General features: G+C 37.7%; 1 protein-coding gene across 27 annotated transcripts in view; it reads right to left on the bottom strand.

The window, feature by feature from the left end:
- LOC139969707 (uncharacterized) overlaps nucleotides 1–17,537 on the bottom strand; it is a 23,450-nt gene extending 5,913 nt beyond the window's left edge. Inside the window, exons 1-13 of one of the 27 annotated variants that reach the window (XM_071974861.1) lie at nucleotides 17,320–17,537; nucleotides 15,492–15,704; nucleotides 14,578–14,797; nucleotides 12,757–12,849; nucleotides 11,831–11,959; nucleotides 10,823–10,945; nucleotides 9,930–10,004; nucleotides 9,373–9,447; nucleotides 8,769–8,852; nucleotides 8,054–8,116; nucleotides 7,267–7,323; nucleotides 3,694–3,768; nucleotides 1,972–2,049 (exon numbers count right to left, since the gene is read on the bottom strand). In XM_071974861.1, the coding sequence (XP_071830962.1) occupies nucleotides 1,972–2,049; nucleotides 3,694–3,768; nucleotides 7,267–7,323; nucleotides 8,054–8,116; nucleotides 8,769–8,852; nucleotides 9,373–9,447; nucleotides 9,930–10,004; nucleotides 10,823–10,945; nucleotides 11,831–11,959; nucleotides 12,757–12,849; nucleotides 14,578–14,797; nucleotides 15,492–15,686 (1,267 nt within the window). In that variant the 5' untranslated portion in view covers nucleotides 15,687–15,704; nucleotides 17,320–17,537. Of the gene's footprint in view, nucleotides 1–1,971; nucleotides 2,050–3,693; nucleotides 3,769–7,266; nucleotides 7,324–8,053; nucleotides 8,117–8,768; nucleotides 8,853–9,372; nucleotides 9,448–9,929; nucleotides 10,005–10,822; nucleotides 10,946–11,830; nucleotides 11,960–12,756; nucleotides 12,850–14,577; nucleotides 14,798–15,491; nucleotides 15,705–17,101; nucleotides 17,229–17,319 lie in introns of those variants that run through there. The other 26 variants (XM_071974863.1, XM_071974860.1, XM_071974869.1 and 23 more) reach the window with 26 other exon arrangements.
- Between the last annotated feature and the right edge of the window lie 171 nt (nucleotides 17,538–17,708).

Here is a 17,708-nt window from a genome sequence, read left to right as displayed (position 1 = left end):
TCCGTTATTTTTATATTTGCCTGGGCCCTCTCAATCGACCCAGGATTGGAAAACCTTTGCTGAATTTCCAACAAATGTTTTGTTAGTTATAACCAAAAAAAAAGGCCTGTTATTTAATTGCATAGTGGAAAACCCAGCAAATCTGATACATGGCCTATTTCACACTGACAAGAGAATATAAACACTCTGTGGTTTTTGCTTTATTATATACCATTTTTATGTTATGCGGTCTATTTGAGCCTTTATACATTTTTTTCCCGTTTAGTTTATATAATTTCTCTTTATTTTCTATATTGTTTCTCATGTGAGCTACATTTTCCCACCAGGTAATTTCAACACCTGATTTCACATGGTGAGCAAGGTTTTCCAACCCTGCTCAAACCATTGCACATCCACTCCCACCCTCCTTGCCCCCCCCCCTTACCACCTCTCACCACTTTGTATGCATTCGTCGCAACCACTACAGTATAGGTAGAATTATTCCATTTTCAAAGTACTGTTCACTGATCAATGTCTGTGCAATCACATATATAAATTGTTAAAGTACATCAACTACATAACTACTGTAAAAATCTGAATTTCAACCATTTCTGCCCTTTGACTTTTATAGGGAAACTGTTCTTACTGTTCTCATGAGCAGAGCGACATAATCCACCTTTTTAAAATGTGGGAGCATTTCCTCAATCGACACGATGCACACTTCCTTTAGAAGTCACGACCACTTATAAGTAGGGGCAAAGACAAATATTAGAAGAATAAAAGTATTTTTTGATGTTGTAGATCTATAATAGACACTGCATTCAGGTCAGGATATATTTCTAAATCACTTTTTCCCCCCTCTTTTCGTTTTAATGAGAAAAGACCTTTGAAACATCAGAGACATGTCTACAAAGGTTGCTTTTATCTATTTATTCAAGTACACATTCCCAATAAGTCAGTATGTAATAACTACACAAAACTCACTCAAGACTAAAAACAAAACCAGGTTAAAAAAGCCCATATTGTTTTGGAATAAAATAAAGCCATTTACAATGCATTTCAAGTTTAGATTTGGTCAAAGGCAAATGGTGAAGGTGGCTTTTATCTATTTATTCAAGTACACATTCCCAATAGGTCAGTTAGTAATAACAAAACAAAACCAGGTTAAAAAAGCCCACACTGTTTTGGAATCAAATTAAAAGCCATTTACAATGCATTTCAAATTTTGATTTAGTCAAGGGCAAATGGTGTGGACTTCACCATTGGGCTCGCTATGGTGACTTACATTGAATTCATGTTCTTTGGTTTCTTTCATCAGAATATATAACCAAAACGTGGATTAGCAGTACTATTTAGACCTACTGTCCATTGAATGGGGGGGGGGGTGAACACCATCGGTTTAGTCTTAAAGGAGTACTCGACACATTTTGATATTTTTAAAGTAAATAGCTTTGAAAACCAGAATAGCTGTAGAAACATTTCTATTTTCTAGCACCTCAAAATCCATTAAAAAAAAATAAATAAATAAATAAAAATAAAAATTGTTTTAGACACTCAGCAGGAGAGATCTTTCTATGAATACGTCAATCTACAGTATATAGTAGTCTTAAGATGGTAATAATTGATCCCGTATTCTATCCTAACCTGCTACCAAAAATGGTCAAATTGCTACAAATGTGCAAAGATGTACAGCAGTTGTTAAGCACACAGGGACTAAGGTATTTCATTAGAGACAGAGAAGTCAGAACCCTTCTAAATCTGCCTTACAAAATTAGAACACTAAATTATTTTTCCTGGATTTTTATAACAAAAGTTCAGAAGACAATTAACAAGAAAGCTGTTGGTCAATTAATTTAAGGCACAACTTAATTAATAAAGCAGCAAATGGCACAGCAAGCAAAAAGTTTTGAGGAAGAGAAGATAAAAATTTGAGCATTTGTAGAAACGAGAGAAATCAACTCGAAACTTGTAACGTCAACGAGGGGAACAAACCTTTGTTCGCTTGGAGCACTTGATTGGGTTTCCCCTTGATATCCATATGTTGGGGTGGGGTATAATATAGGGATGTATCTACAGCATGACACAAAATCAAAAAGATGAAGTGTATATATATTAAACATGACAACAAGTTGACACCATCTGCAAAAAGGAAACTTGAAACTGCCAGCACATTATATGAAGGATTGCCAAGATGTGACGTCCAGAAACGATGTCGGAAAGGAGTTTGAAGGTGTCGGGGGGGGGGAGTGGGGATGGTGCGGGGAAGAGAGGACTACAATGGTCTGACTTTTTACATCTCTTTACCCCATATGTGGGAAGTTGAAAAGTTGAAAGCGTCAAGAAAAGGCAAATTTTTAAGGATTTCATTTGGTCATCCCTCGGAACGACCAGGCCATACATTTTGGTTGTACGAACGGACATACAGCAAATTTTGCTGTCGGAAGAGAAATGTAGCAAAATGACATATGACCAGTATGTCTCTGTAGGAGAGATGTTGAGGTTGGTAATTAGAACACCAGCTTTGGGGGGGGGGAGGATGGTGGGGATGGGGGGAGGGGTGATAGCAATTCATCATTTCACCAATTTTAGGGATTATTTAGTTACCATGCAATTTTCATCTAATGTAAACAACTGGTCGTCTGCCGGACAAAACTCCACAGCTGATTGTGGCCGTCCAAAACAGAAACTCGGCTGTCTCGGACCACCGCCGGACAACCATTAAAGATCTTTGCCATCAGATGTATTGCAAAACAGGACGTACAGTGTCCACAACTTTGTAGGCTGGATTACATCAAAAAGCATCATCATTAATAGGTTGTATTAGTAGGAGTTACAGCATTTAATACACAACAGCCATGGACCACTCTTTCCACCGCAACTCAGACCTAAATAGATTCAACATGGGTACTGTAGCTAGCTAACTAGTGGTGCATTTTTTTTGTCTGTAACCAGGGAACCGGTTTATCCAGCAAAGTAAGGCAGAATACTATAGATGCAAACTATATAGATTGCTGCCTAAAGTGATGCATTTAAAATATGCAATTTTAGGACAAATATGAATCGATAAACCACGATGTTGATTTTCATGAAACGACTAAATTCATATTTTCAGATGCTACGGAACAGTTGTTTCAATTCTCTCTGTCTTCTTGGACCCACTGATTTGATCCAGTGATACGATCACTTTATAACAGTGCTCAGAAATTTCTTCCCAGGTATTTACATATATGCAAATGAAGCTACCAACCTCTTGGGATACCGACTATGACAATGTTACTACACTAGAGGGCCCTACTGTACAGTACTGTGTTGACATTATTTTGACAAAGAAAGTAACCATTTCTAGAGTTATTAAAACAGCCGTTTTTATGTCAAGCTATTTCAACTAACTGCTGATATTTTGCACTCACACCTTGTTAATCTGGCAGAAGATGTTACCATGGATACACAATCAGTTCTGCAATAATAGTCTGCACTGTTTTGTGCCCAAAACTTTACCGATCCCTCATTCCTGGCTGTCTGATCGAAATCAGGACAACCAGAGAACACAGATCTCAGGAAATTCACATCCTTATGCAAACAGTACCCCAGGAACTAAAGTTGTTTGTATAACCAAAAGTAACTTCATGAAACAGGTGAGTTCTCTGCCTTGAATAATAAAATAAAAAACCCAAAGAGTATTGAACTGTGTGCAGCACGGCAAAACAGCCAAACCTTCAGTGTACTCCGTTCTTAGCGGAGTTCGGAAAGAGGCGGGAGGTGAGGGCAAACTCTGAGGCAATAATTCATCTGAAGGACAAGCGAGGAAAAGAAATATATGAGATGTAGTTATGCTGGTGTAAGTCTAGGTGTGGGGGGGGGGGGTAAAAAATAGTTATTAAATATGTAATTTATCAGGTATGACCACCACTGCACAAAAGGATTACAGCATCATCAAAAATAAAAACCTGACGATCCCAAGTTAGATATTGCAAGAATAATTACTTTCAGAATAATTACTTTGGTTGGAATGGAAGACTTCCAGCACAAATTTATTTATTGCATTTTAAGACTTTATTGAGCAGGCTATCATCAAAATCATATTTGGACATTTTAATTGAATTTGCTGGAAGGAACCATAGAAAACTGGAGGACTACATTAATCTTGTCTGGCCATGACGTACAAATTTAATTTGGCATACACTAAGTCTACAGGGAGCATGGACAGAGGGGGGGGGGGGGAGGGAGTGGGAGAGGGAATAGATTTTGGAAACCCTTAACTTTCCAACTGTTTGTTTGAACTCATATGACATGTAACTACTGCAACACCGTTATTTGAGAAACTAGTAATGTACCTCCAGTACTATCACAACTTAACCTAAACTTAACCAGGCTGTAAAATTGCTTAATATGACAATTTATAACTGGAATTTTTTTTAAATATCCTCCCCTCTTCCCCCACTACCTCCCTGCCCCCACCCTCAACTCCTTATATCTCTACTGACCAAATTTATAACAAAAATGTGAAAGTACATCAAATATGAAAATGATCTTCCGGTAATATTCATCACCCCGATTCAAATTTCTCATTGTGCCCCCTTATCCCAAACCCGTCTCACCCAGCCTAAGGGATATACTGTGATGAAATTTTACTGCCTGAGGAAAAGCCTAAGAGTTACATACATGCACGAGTGACTTTCAGACAACCCCAGGAACTGATACAGACAGCATCATGGTCAAAACAGGAAACTATCTATTGTCCCATCAAATCTGTATTTCTATGTTGATTTATGGTTCTTTTTTTCGATAACTGTGTGACACTTAAAGGTCACGACAACGCAGTTGATAATTTTGACTAGTACTCAAACTTCACTTTTACAATAACCAAGAAATAAGGCACAAAGGTTTTTAGGAATGGCTTTCCTAATGCTGCTTTAAATATGAGAAACACTGCGAGGTTTTCAAGGTGGTTGCAAAGCTTGTGGTCTGATGAGCGGAGTGAGATGTACTCACGAGTAACACAAACTCTGAGATTTTTTGGGGAAATACAATTAAAACATAAAGTGGCAGCTGCGAATTGCCAGGCTGTTACTAGGTACCAAACACTTCCGGCTGGCCTCTTTCCTTTAAAAGTTGACATGAGAAAGAACTCAAATTTTGTCTTGCCGGAAGGAATCAAATTCATAGATGTGTTGCATATCCTACATTACATCACAAAAATAATACAGGCAATCATCAGCTCAAGGGTCAAATGATGCCAACCCCTGGAAATAGTAGAATTGAATGCTTTAAAGCTTAGGCACAGAAATGATTGAATATACATTGTGTGTTAGGCTACTTGAGCTGCAACAAACCAATGGTGCAAAGAGGACATGTGGTCCTTCATAGGGTGGCAGTGGGGGAGTTGAAATTAAAGCCATATTATGTAGTGTTTCCCTAAGAAGGTATCAGCAAAATAACAAGGTTGAATTCACAGTGGAATGTCTCAAAATGAAGTAAGTAACCATGTTGTAGGAAGGTTTCATCTGTGTGAAAATTATGGGGCGGTGGGGAGGGGGGGTGGTGGGGAATGGGGAGGAGGGATCAGGCCTCATACGCGACAAATTCTCTTTTCCCACTCCACCCATTAGAACTCATACTAGCTTTCTATTCCAAAATTTAGCCTCAGACTGCTACAAGTGTGTTGAAGCATGTTCTTATTTTCAAGAAGAGCAAACTAATGAACAACTTAAAGAAGAGAACACAATGCTGAACAAGAGCAAGATACCATCCCTGATGAAATACCCAGTAACAAAGTGCCATATAAAATGGATATATTGCTACAAAATAGCATAGCAGTTAGCATTATGTTCAGTATCTTATCGCACATGATTACATTTTCAAAACCCTCAAGACTGTTGCTCCCTTACCCCCTCCCCCCCCACACCCTTTTCATGCCCTGTGAGACAATACTTTAATGAAGGTAAAGAGCAGATCAACTGCATACTTGGTGGTGCTATTAAAAAAAGAAGAAAAGAAGAAAGATGTAGAACAGAGTTTTGTCATATCAACCTAAGCTGATACTGTACCCAGGTTGAAGCATTCCAGGCAGTTGAATAATAGATGGCGCTATATCGCAATAACACTGCAGAACAGGTTAAGGCAAAGATTCCCATTAAAAGATGGGGCTATTTGGAAATTAATCAAACATAAATAATCTACAAAATGGCTGATACTCTTGAGCAGGGTAGGCAACAGTGCAGTAGGTAGGTAAAATACATAACTACTCACAGATACAGTTAATACAGCAAAGTCGTGAGTAGCTGTCTCCAACATTGGACAGTACAACCTTACTTACAAAAACTGAATATAGTAAGTTCATACTAAGACACAGGGTGCAGATACATTACTGTTCCAAGCTGTGAACCAGTTTCTAATGTTAGACAGCAGAACCTTGCATGTCTATAGATGGTTATCAAGTCTTTAACTAGACACATTTACCGGTTACATTTTAAACCATCAACTAGTTTTAAATTTTAGACTGAAGAACTTTACATGCGAAGCTGTTCAAGCAGGTGTGTGGTTTAAGAAGCCTTTAACAAGACACAGGTATGGTCAATGGTTACAAACCATTTGCTGCGACCGAATGGATAAAGGCGGTGGCATTTGAAGCAATGAGGCTTAGCAATCGGGAGGGTTCCGGGTTTGATACCCAGCCAGTTCATAGTAAGGTGGGTTTTTCATCCAAGAGCAATCTACAGTTTTCCCATCTGAAATGACTTTCTAAGCTTGAAACGATTCAAAATGTGAGTAGAAATGTTGAATTGGAAGCCACCCGACGTGTAAGTTGTACAACTCCATAAGCCCATTTGTGGTCCCTTAAAGGTTGTGAAGACTCGCGCACAAAGAAAAATCTAATGCCGGTAATCTGACCTAGTTTCAAATGAGGTGCAACAGAAGTGTTAGAAACCACCATCGATCCCAGAAAATACACACACAGCTTGCTACCGTCGGTAATTAGACACTAGTGTACAGTCGATACATGCAGCTACGGTCTATACCCACAACATAGTGTACATATGTAGCAGCGATGGACATCTCAGGTCTAGATAAAAGATAACAAGGTATCACGTTTCATTACTGTCTTCATTTTGTATCGACAAGAAGAAAACATAATTTTGCAAGCAACGGAAAATTAAGTATTTCAGAGCGCGGCACGCGGTTTGGGGCGAGTCTTCAATGCCTTTAAGAGTCGTAAAAATAACTGCTGATTATTATTACTATTATTTAAATCTATGAACTCTGGTTGCAGACAGTAGAATGACATACCTGTGACTACTGGAGTGGATGGAGTAGCAGAAGCATTTGATGTGTTAGTTTGTGGATCTATGGAGATGATGAAAAAATGAATGAAATCAGTGTCATAACTGTTCATATTTTGTTGGAAGGCTAGCATTGCAAAAAAAGTTTATTTTTAAAGGTTTTGCACTGATGGTTAGGTCTCACCAATTTTACTTCCCTAACATCATCAGTGGAGTACTTAAATAGGCTAAATTATATCTATCATCGAGGAGAGCGAAAAATCGCTCCAGTGTGGCAGTAAAATGTTTCTCAAGTTTGAGGATGAGTGACCATTACTGAACTTTCTGGCCTTATTTCAGGGCAATATTGATGACCAATGAAAGCAGATGTCATCTTTACACAACATCATGCAATTATTGATAACAACAGATGAGTCTGTTACATAAGTGTCATGCCATGGGTGAAGTTCAATGGGCGACCAGGGCACATATGGACACCATACCTTGCCCAACAGCCCCTTAAACCAGTGAGAAAATATGCAAGCAGAATTTTTTAAAGCTTAGAAGCACCCCATCCAATCAACAACTGATAGGCTAAAGTTCGCAAAAAAATTTGGTGCGCAAGCCCCATGTGTTGAGGGTGAAACAGTGGCATACTATGATTCAAGTGAAATATTAGCTTAATGTGCATATGGAGATTAATAAAACCACCACATAGCTTAATAATCATAATCTCCAGATATGGTTCTTATAACTAAAACAGAAATAAGTCAACAAAGTATCAATCAACAGGATAATGGCAAAAGGGTGAATACCTGGTGTGGTAACTGAAGACAAAGGTTCATTAACAGAAGGGGCTTGGGTAATAGGTACTTGCTCTGTGAAATGAAACAGTGAATGATTATGAAAAAAAAAATTGAGGCCACTGTATTTGTCACCTCACAGTGACACTGTAATTCCAATGCTAAATTGAGGTCATTGTTCTTGTGACCTCACCCTTCTGATTTATCTTGAAACAATATTCTAATACTGAATTTAAACACTGTAGGCAAATTATATGGATGTGAAGCAAAAACACACAAACTGGACTTGTATATTATATTTATGATTAAATTCACATAATAATAGTGTTAAGGCACCTGTCAAAAGCCTGGAAAGTTGGAGTTGTGTGAGTTTTGCCCTAATTATGTTAACATTATCTCACAATTCATTAAAACCTTGCTAGCCTAAGTCATATGCAATCTTATAACAGGGCGCATTCAAATGAGGATTTTTTCCACAAAATTTGTCCAGATTAAACACAAGAATTCAACGACTTTGATGACCTAGAAAAGAGGTGTTTCCCTTGCCCTGCTTTCCTTCTCTTTTTATTCAGATTTTTCCCATTTTCCAATTCGGGTTGCTCAGGTGAAACATGTGAGAACAGGTATGCGGTTATATGAAACGATACCAGCTATTGATATTTCCAAACACATAAATTTAAAGCAAAAAATTATATAAAAAAAGAAGAAAATATAAAGAGACAAGTACCTGTTGACAAGGATTCGGGAACATGTGTTTGTGGTGCAAGGGAAACAGGAACGGAAGCAACATGAGTTGGTGCCCTTTGTTCAGCTGTACCAATGTGACAAAATAAATTTGAGAAAGCGGCTTTCTTACAGATACCGATGAAACAATGATTGGGTTCATGCTTTTGAACAAAATTGATAATTTTTATATAAAACTGCAGAAAGCAAGCGATGTATTTTCTTCTCTTTTTCTCTTTGCGAAAATTACAAGCTAGAGAATAACTCATTCCACTACGGCCCGAGTGATTCGGAGACAATTTTTTTTCCGAAATCTAATCTCATCACCAGTCACTAGATCTTATTAATATTCAGCTTCTACTGCCCCTCCCCCACCCCCCAAAAAAATTGTTGACCACCACCACCAAAAAAAAAATGCTGCTACCATAATTTTGCTTCCAAAAATGCTATAAAAATGTTTTGTTGGACTTTAAAGCTTCCATTTGTGAATAAATAAAAGTACCATTTGCAATCAAATGAAAAGGATGTGCATTCCATTAAATTTGTGGGACACGCAATAATGGTTACTGCACTCGATGAAAGATAGAGCAAGAAAAAATGGAATGTACCTAAGGGAGCGGGCAAGCTTGATGTTTCAGGAGCTGCTTTGTCTTGTGTGATAATACTTTGTGGTTCTGACGGCTCTAACGTGACAAAATGAAAAAAAAAGATATTTTAACGTTCAGAGTTATACATGGTTTGGCATGGGGAGCTAACAGTATAGGAAGTAAAGGATTAGAAACTGCTACATATTGTTTCAAAACTAGGAAACAGGAAAGTTAGTCATCCTCTGTATCCAGTATTCTCGCATATTGTCTTTTGATATATTAAAATCAGAAAGCCAAAACCACAATGCAAAATGCATTGTGGTTTTGATGATGTAACATGAGCAGTTTTCTTCATGACTCTGACGTAATGTATAGGGAGGGTGTACATGATTACAAGGGTTTCACGATTTGACCTCTGATGACCCCAAATGACCTCCACCATTTCCGCAAACTGTCTTTTGATATATCAACATATATGTGGATATCAGAAAGCCCCCCAAAAAACAGCAACAAAAACCTGTGGTTAAAATGATTGCACTGAGAGGAGGAGAAAAAAGTCAAAACGAGATGGAATGTACCTAAGGGAGCTGCGGGCAAGCTTGACGTTTCAGGAGCTGCTTTGTCTTGTGGTATACTTTTTGGTTCTGTCGGCTCTAACGTGACAAAATAAAAAAAAACAGATATTTTAAACATCAAACACTAGATACAGGCAAAGCATACAAAGCAAAAAAAGGCTAGAAAAGCAAGGAATACAAAAAAGTTGCTATTTGTAAATGAAACAATGAATAGCTTGAAAACACCACTGCTTGAAAAACACCATGAATGTCAATGGTCTGCTAGCTTTTGTACCAGGTTCCCATCTCCTCTAAAAATTGTTTGAGAAGCCTTATAGATATATCCAAGCGGTGCTTTTTGCCATAGCTTTTAAGCTGTTGGTATATTAAAATGAGTTACTTAGTGGTAACAACTGTTGATTGGCCAGAACGGTCACCATGGAGACATGCCGGTGAATTATTGGGTAGTTTTTTTTTTTGGGGGGGGGGGGTTTAGCTATGTGCAACCTATGGTGAATAAAAAATTGTTACATCATTTAACGTCGGAACAGATAGGAACACAAGCAGAGTACAGAAAATCGGGTAATAATTTATCAGGTATCACATGGTCGAATGATCATGCAACACAATTCACACTGCTACATAAATCGCATTTTCATGAATAGCAGCAGACCTGAAAAAATTGACAATATTTTATGATACACAACATAAAAATTCATAAACCTTGGAACTGGGGTGAAAGCGTCCAAATTCTTTAAATCATTTCCCTGGATATTGAGACTATTAGACTGTCTTTGAATGGTTGCTTTTGTAAAAATTGCATGTAACTTTCACAAAACAGGCACATAAGAAGATACATGGATAAACCAAAAATGAGCAAGAAAATGTCTTCATTTCAAAGATTTTTCATTTGTTACCTTTGACCTCTGGTTCAGCAGGTGGGGTCACAACCTCCTTGGGTACTTCTGGGGCAGCTTGCTGGGGGGCCTGAGGGGTACCCTCCCCTGACTTGGTTTCTTGAACCGTCTGGTTTTTAGGTTCTGTGGCCGCAGCAAACGAAAGAATAGAGAAGGTAAGAAACTGATCAGCAAACCTCCCATGCAGTGTTTGGTAGAACTAAACAACTCGATGTAGTTTAAGAAAACAATCAATGGTTTGAATCAATTCTAACCTTTTTTTTTAAATTTGTTTGAAATGATTTCATATTTGGATAGAAATAACAAACACTTTGGTAAATGCTTTTCATTTAGCATATTGGTCCAATCAAGAAAGCATTGGCAAATAAATACCTGGTCTTTGATGAAGAATGCTACTTTTCAAGATAAGCATCAACATTTAGCATAAGCTTATATGTCTGATATCTTTCTAGCTAGAAATATTTTTTTTTATAATATATAATATCATTTACCTAATGGTATGGATTTGTACAGCTGTCCTTGTGGTATTAGCAACTATTTTTTGGTTTGATGCACTAGTGCCATGATAATTTCAAACCCAACATGAACACTTGGGAGTTGAAACCTAAAACACTATCAAAGCAAATGCGTCTAGCCGGCTTTGCATATAAGAATCGGGACAGCAGTCGTTATTGTCTTTAACCGCTGAAGTTTATCCCACTGCTAAAGCTGCAACGTTATGGACGATACCAAAATGTCCATTAAGACTTCCTAACTGAACTTGGAAATCTTCAAACAGTGTGTTACTTTTCAAAAACCGACGTGAACACTTTGAACCTAAACCTGCAGCAACATAGCAATTGTGTATAGCCTACTATGCGTATATAAGATATATATATATATATCTGCAACGATACCATACTCTTCCATTCGATCATTACAGATCATTTGCACAGATAATTTCAACAAATCTTGATCAGAAAAATATGGCTCAGAAAATGCAGACAGCTCAAACTTGATTCAACTGACCTTTGACCTCCTGTTTATCAACTTCTTTAGCTTCTACCGGTTCTGCTTCATCTTCTTCTGCTGCTTTCGGTTCTTTGCTCTCAGCTTTTGTGTCCTCCGTCTCTTCCTCCTGCTCGGCAGGGGCTGGTTCTGTCATACGAGGAGATTAGTTCAGGGACATAATAATTCCCAGTGACATTGACTATGGTGTTTGTCTTAATAAGTGGATATTTCTGGTGACTAGATCACTAGAAGTTGATTGCTGAATTTGCCTCAAAATTCAAAATAACTATCTGACTAATGAGTGAGTTTAATTTGTGCAAGAAAATTACGTGAGAACCAGAAAATGGTTTGTAGCAATCCCTTGTGGGCCATCAACCATGTCATTCACTGGTAAGGATTTTACAGTGTAGAATTTTAACCCAAAATGTTTCAATATCCAGAACGAGAAGTCTTCCTATGTGAAATATAGACACATTTTACCAATTTTGAGCTAGCAATCCCTTTATTATTGTTGAGAGTAACATGACATTGTTTATACATTGTGAAATATTTTTGAGAAAATTTAAATTGTGATTTAGACAATCTACCTAGAACTGTTATTTCTTTCTTTCTATTTACGTCTTAAAAAAAAAAAAAAAAAATGCACGATTAAATTTATTATTTATAATTTATTGAAAATATTACCCAAATCAATCCTCCTCAAACTGAAAGAATAACTTAGCTGTTTGAATTATCCATAGCCATCTTTTCAAGGTTTACCATATTTTTTTTTAATTCTAAACTATTGAAGTTATTTTAACATTACTGTATGTGTCAAAAACAAGAAGCATATCCATCTATTGCACCCGAGTAGCAAATTTGATCGCTTATCGAAATGAGGCTCTTTCCTAACGGGTCCAACAATTCAGTTTTCCTCATCCGGAGCAAAAAAAAAACAAACCTACCAGTTGCAGGTTTTTCCTCTGCCTCTTCCTCATCCTCTTTAGCAGAGGTCTTCTCCTGGTCTTGTGGTGGTTCCGGTGCATCTACTTTATCCTCTGAACAAAATAAAAAACAAACCAAAATATAAATAAGAATATATAAGAATATAAATAAATAAAGAAGAAAGATCATCTCAGGAAATAATTTAATGAGTGTTCGGATTTTGTGTAGATGTTTTGAAGGCTTTCTCTGAACCTGGGGTGGGCAACCTACGGCCCACATGCGGCCCGCCAGTGATATTTTTTGGGCCCGTGGGATGTTTCAAGAAAAAGAAAAATATCAATCAATTTTACATCATCACAAAACGAGTTAGCTGCTTAGAATTTTATCGGAACTAATGATGCTGTCAGGTAGGTAGGCGTATTTTCCCCTTAATTATTAACTGTACTGTATTGACATAATGTTTTTGTGAATACAGATTAAGTACACACACCTATTGCTTGAAAGTCCTTGGAATCAAAGGTTTGAAATCAACAGCATGTCGTTGGTTAGGTGCGTCCCAGTCAATTTTTCACTCCTTATATCTGGCCCATTCATTCTAAAAGGTTGCCCACCCCTGCTCTTAACAAAACACACTATGGTTTCCTGTTTATAACAACTGCCATACAACTTTCCACTCTGGTAGCAATCTGCCAGTGTCGCATATCATTTTGTGACGCGATACCACTGGATAAATTATTCCCTGCATTTATCAAATAGAAGATAAACAACAACAACAACAACAAATATTTTTGAAATGTGAGACTTTCACACCATCAATAAAAATGAGGTATGTGGGTGGGTTGGGGGTAGGGGGTGAACGATGTATCATTGCTGTTGGGTAGCAAGGCAATATAGACCCAAAGGAAAGCGCCTTTCAACTAATTTAATAAATCCCCATTCAAATATCATTAGCAATAATATCACTATCAGTGATTCATTAATATCATTCACAGTTTTCTTTAAAACCCCCCTCCCCTGTACTGCACTCATATGATCGTATACATACAGAGGTGAGTAAACATGAAAATATTGTTACAGCTTTCAAATGCATCAAGCAGTGTTGTTCTCTCTCTCTCTCTCTCTCTCTCTGAAGTTGTGATATTATTCCCAATGATGAGAAAGAAACATCTGAGATAATTCATCTTGGACCAGATTTCAACAGTGATAGAAGATACTGTATCTTCATCAACCACTGACATTTTACGTGTTTCCTATAAAACGTAGTTACGCTTGGCCTCGGTACAACTGTTGTGACTGTGTGTTGTAGATCCAAAGTTAGTGCTGAGAGATGATAAATCAAACTTTTGTTGTTCAACTCAGACTGGAGTGATGCTTTTTTTCCCTTTCTTCTCAAAGTTGAAAGATGTGTAGCAATAGTTTAAAGGTTAATATTGAAACCATGATGTAGAGAAAGTCCCCCTTGTAGTGAGCAAAGATGAAAAAAACTTCAAGTTCATGGTTGACTGATGCACTTTAAGCCACTCCCGTTGTCTTGGCTATGAATGCTAAGAACAATCTGCTCCTTCCCTTCAACCGAATTATGACGATAGTAGATGGCATGTTTCTCCATCCACCTCCCCCCTTCCACCATACCCTGTACTATCTTTTTGTGTTTTATTCCAGTTGATACAGACCTGTACCTCCTTACAGTCCTACAACCTCTGCAGCAATTTTCTCAATTGACTCTGGTACCCTCCAATGAATTGTGTAGATATTGGGTAGTGGATTGCCACCTCCTATATCCCTCCCTCCCTCTCTCACTTTCTACCATACCCTGTGCTATGATGCTGTTTGATACAGACCTGTATCTCCAGAGGGTCCTACTTCCTCTGCACCCTTCTCCTCCTCATCCTCCTCTGGTGCAGTCTCGTCCTGCTCCTCCTCCATGACTTCTGGAACATCCTCTTCCTCCTCCTCATCTTCTTTGGTTGTCTTGGTATCTGGTTCATCATCTGCGGGCTCTTCTGCCTTCCTCTTACGACTCGAGGAACGTGAACGAGGAGTTGTTTTCTTAGGTTGAGCCTGCAAATTCAAAAGATCAGACTTGTTCATCCTCTTTTGAATTCAAAAGAGGAGATAGTTTATTGTTAACCGTGCTACAAAAAGATAAGGGATGCTATTTAAAAAATAATAAAAATAAATAACTAAATAAAATATTAAAATTAACAAAGGCTTAGTTGAAAAGAGATTCCAGAGATCTAAGGATTCTCTTCTTCAGTTTTGTTGGCCATTTTTTCACAGATTTACAATTTGGTCAGACTTTAGGGAAGTTAAGGCAGCTTTATTTTGTTTGCCCAAAGTAAATGAACCAAGAAATTTATGAATTTGATCTCATCCCCAACAGTTCACCATAGAGACAACTTGTTCAGTGTTATAGACATTAAAAAAAGGGCAATTTGGGGAATTTTGTAATTTTTGAAATATTTTTGACTTTTACTTTCACTATTTGAAAAAAAAAAAAAAAAATGACTACTGTAGTTGAAATTATTTTCAAGCAACATCAGATAATTTATGAAATTATCAAAATCAAGATAAATTGCGTTTTGAGAAACAATTTCAGGAGAGGGCAGCGCTTGGCCACCTTCAGTTGTAAGATATCATTCCTTTGCAGGATTTTATGTGTGCATAGATATAGATACATATATAGTATACATATATACATATTTGTATTATATTCATAACAAAATGTTAGCAACATCTAGTCAAATTTCAATACCTTTTTGGGCGGTGTTGTTTTAGGTTTCTGTGGACTTGGTTTTGACCTTCTTGGTCTTGAGCTGGATGGTGACATCTTTTCTTTTTCTACTGTTGCTCTGGTTGGGATCTCAGAGAGATCCTTTCTGGGTTTGGAAGAGAGACGAGAGCTCCTTCTCGGGGCCTCAGATTCCCCCTGTGATGATCTCCTCGACATGGTGAGAGTCAGAGAAAGCTGCATCATAAAAGCAAAATACAACGTTTGTCATTATCCAGATTATCACAAGATTTGTATTTAAAAAAAAATGGGGAATGTGAAAAAGTAAGTTGGCCTGACGTTTCGATCCTAGCAGGATCTTCTTCAAATGCTAAAAAAAAGAGTTATTAAGATTTATATTACTACAAATTCCATAACAGACAGTTTCCTTTTTTTATAACCACTGGAAACTAAATGTTTATCCTTTTTTTTAAGGGGGAGGGGGGGGGTTACAGAGAGGGGCTTTGCTTTTCTCTTTCACAACAATCCCTACAGTAGAAACAAACGTTTTAATTAATTTGATTTTAGCACAGACATGTATGTCATTTCGTAATCTGCATTCTACAAATCTAGAAACCACTTTACAGAACAACTGCAACAGTATTTAACATGTTAATTCTGGCTGCAATGATTGATATCAACGAACAGTAAAGTTGCTAAGTGCAGAGAAAATGGGGGAATGTATCGAAGCATACATTTAGACTACATCATTGTATATGTACAGGAAACATACTTGCAACATAGATCAATCTGTAAATATAAGCAACTTCAATAGTACTGTTCTTTACAGAATTGACTAAAAACACTGCAGCTCATCTTAATTGTCATACAGTTCATGCGTACCCCTTCAAGTGCTTTATCATCATTATGCATGAATGCACAACAAAAAAATCACTCAATAGTTTCCATTGATTTGTGAATGGCACTTTCTGTTTTGCACAGTGATGTTGGATTACTGTGAAAATACCATATATATAAATACAAATTGATATAGTGTTTTTGGTTATTGTGGGGTACAGTAAAATACACCTCCTCCCCATTCCTTCCACTGTTATACCTATAGCCTATGCATTGCAAAGTGCTTTGGTTTCATTACTAATAAGCCTATAGATGAAGGGCGAGGCTTACAATAACAAAATGAACTGAAAGAAGAGGCCACATTGGCTAAAGGGATCCCATCCAATAAAAATAGCCATTACCATAAAGAAAAAGACCACAAATTTACCAAGCCTCAATCCCAGCCTAGAATATTTTCATATAGCCTAAGCTAGGCCTTAATTTAGCCTAGTTTGAACTAATTTGTGCACCTGAAGTTACCCCTTGCAACAAATCAACAGACATAAGGTCCAGCTGGAATATGCCTAGCTTAGGCATAAGTGAGATAGATCTAGCCTAGGATACTGGTACGAGTATTACTAACTTAGGCCTAGGGCCTAGTTGCATATTGAACCACACTTTGACGATCATGTTTTCAAGTCAATGAGGCAATTATATGGAGAATTCTTAGGCTAACCTACTGATGCCATTGGAATAGTCAATGGGCTTAAAACTACTTGACGTTTGACAGTAAGTGAAACATGAATTCGACACTTTACCATGTAGCCTAGCCTAGGCCGATCACTATTGTAATTCGTGTTAGGGAAGCATATCAACGGCCTACTGTTTATGTACAAGCGAATATTACTAGGCCAGATTCAGAACTTTATTTCAAACGACTGTCAATCGAAATCTACACGTGATACCCGCCAAAACACAACACACAACATAGCACAGAAAGCACACGCAGAAAGAAACCCCTGATCACAAAGCTTACCTACGAGTCCTCAGGAAAACTTTGAATTGCTCACCAACTGAACAATTCTCATCAAAATAAAGAGCACGAGTGGATTTTGTGAGTTCTTACGTTCCCTACCGTGTTAATTTCTTCGGTAGAAATGTCGCAATCAAGGATTAAAGGGTTATTTTTCCGGGAGCCTCCAGTGCTTGTTCCGTTCGTTTGTCCTAACGCTTACCTCGGTAATGCGGGCGCTCTATGGTTATGGCTGATCTTTGGGGTCACTGTATTCTGCGAATATGTAAACATTGAAGCACGCCCCCAAAATACTACTGTTTACTCCCCTATCGCTTAGGTTTATGATGTCCGGCGATATCAACATATGGCTCTTTGTTACAACGCTTAGCGTTAAATGATACGCCAAACAC

The sequence above is a fragment of the Apostichopus japonicus genome, chromosome 7 (genome assembly GCF_037975245.1).
Source record: "Apostichopus japonicus isolate 1M-3 chromosome 7, ASM3797524v1, whole genome shotgun sequence".
Taxonomy (NCBI): domain Eukaryota; kingdom Metazoa; phylum Echinodermata; class Holothuroidea; order Aspidochirotida; family Stichopodidae; genus Apostichopus; species Apostichopus japonicus.
This window is presented reverse-complemented; position numbering and strand designations above follow the sequence as displayed.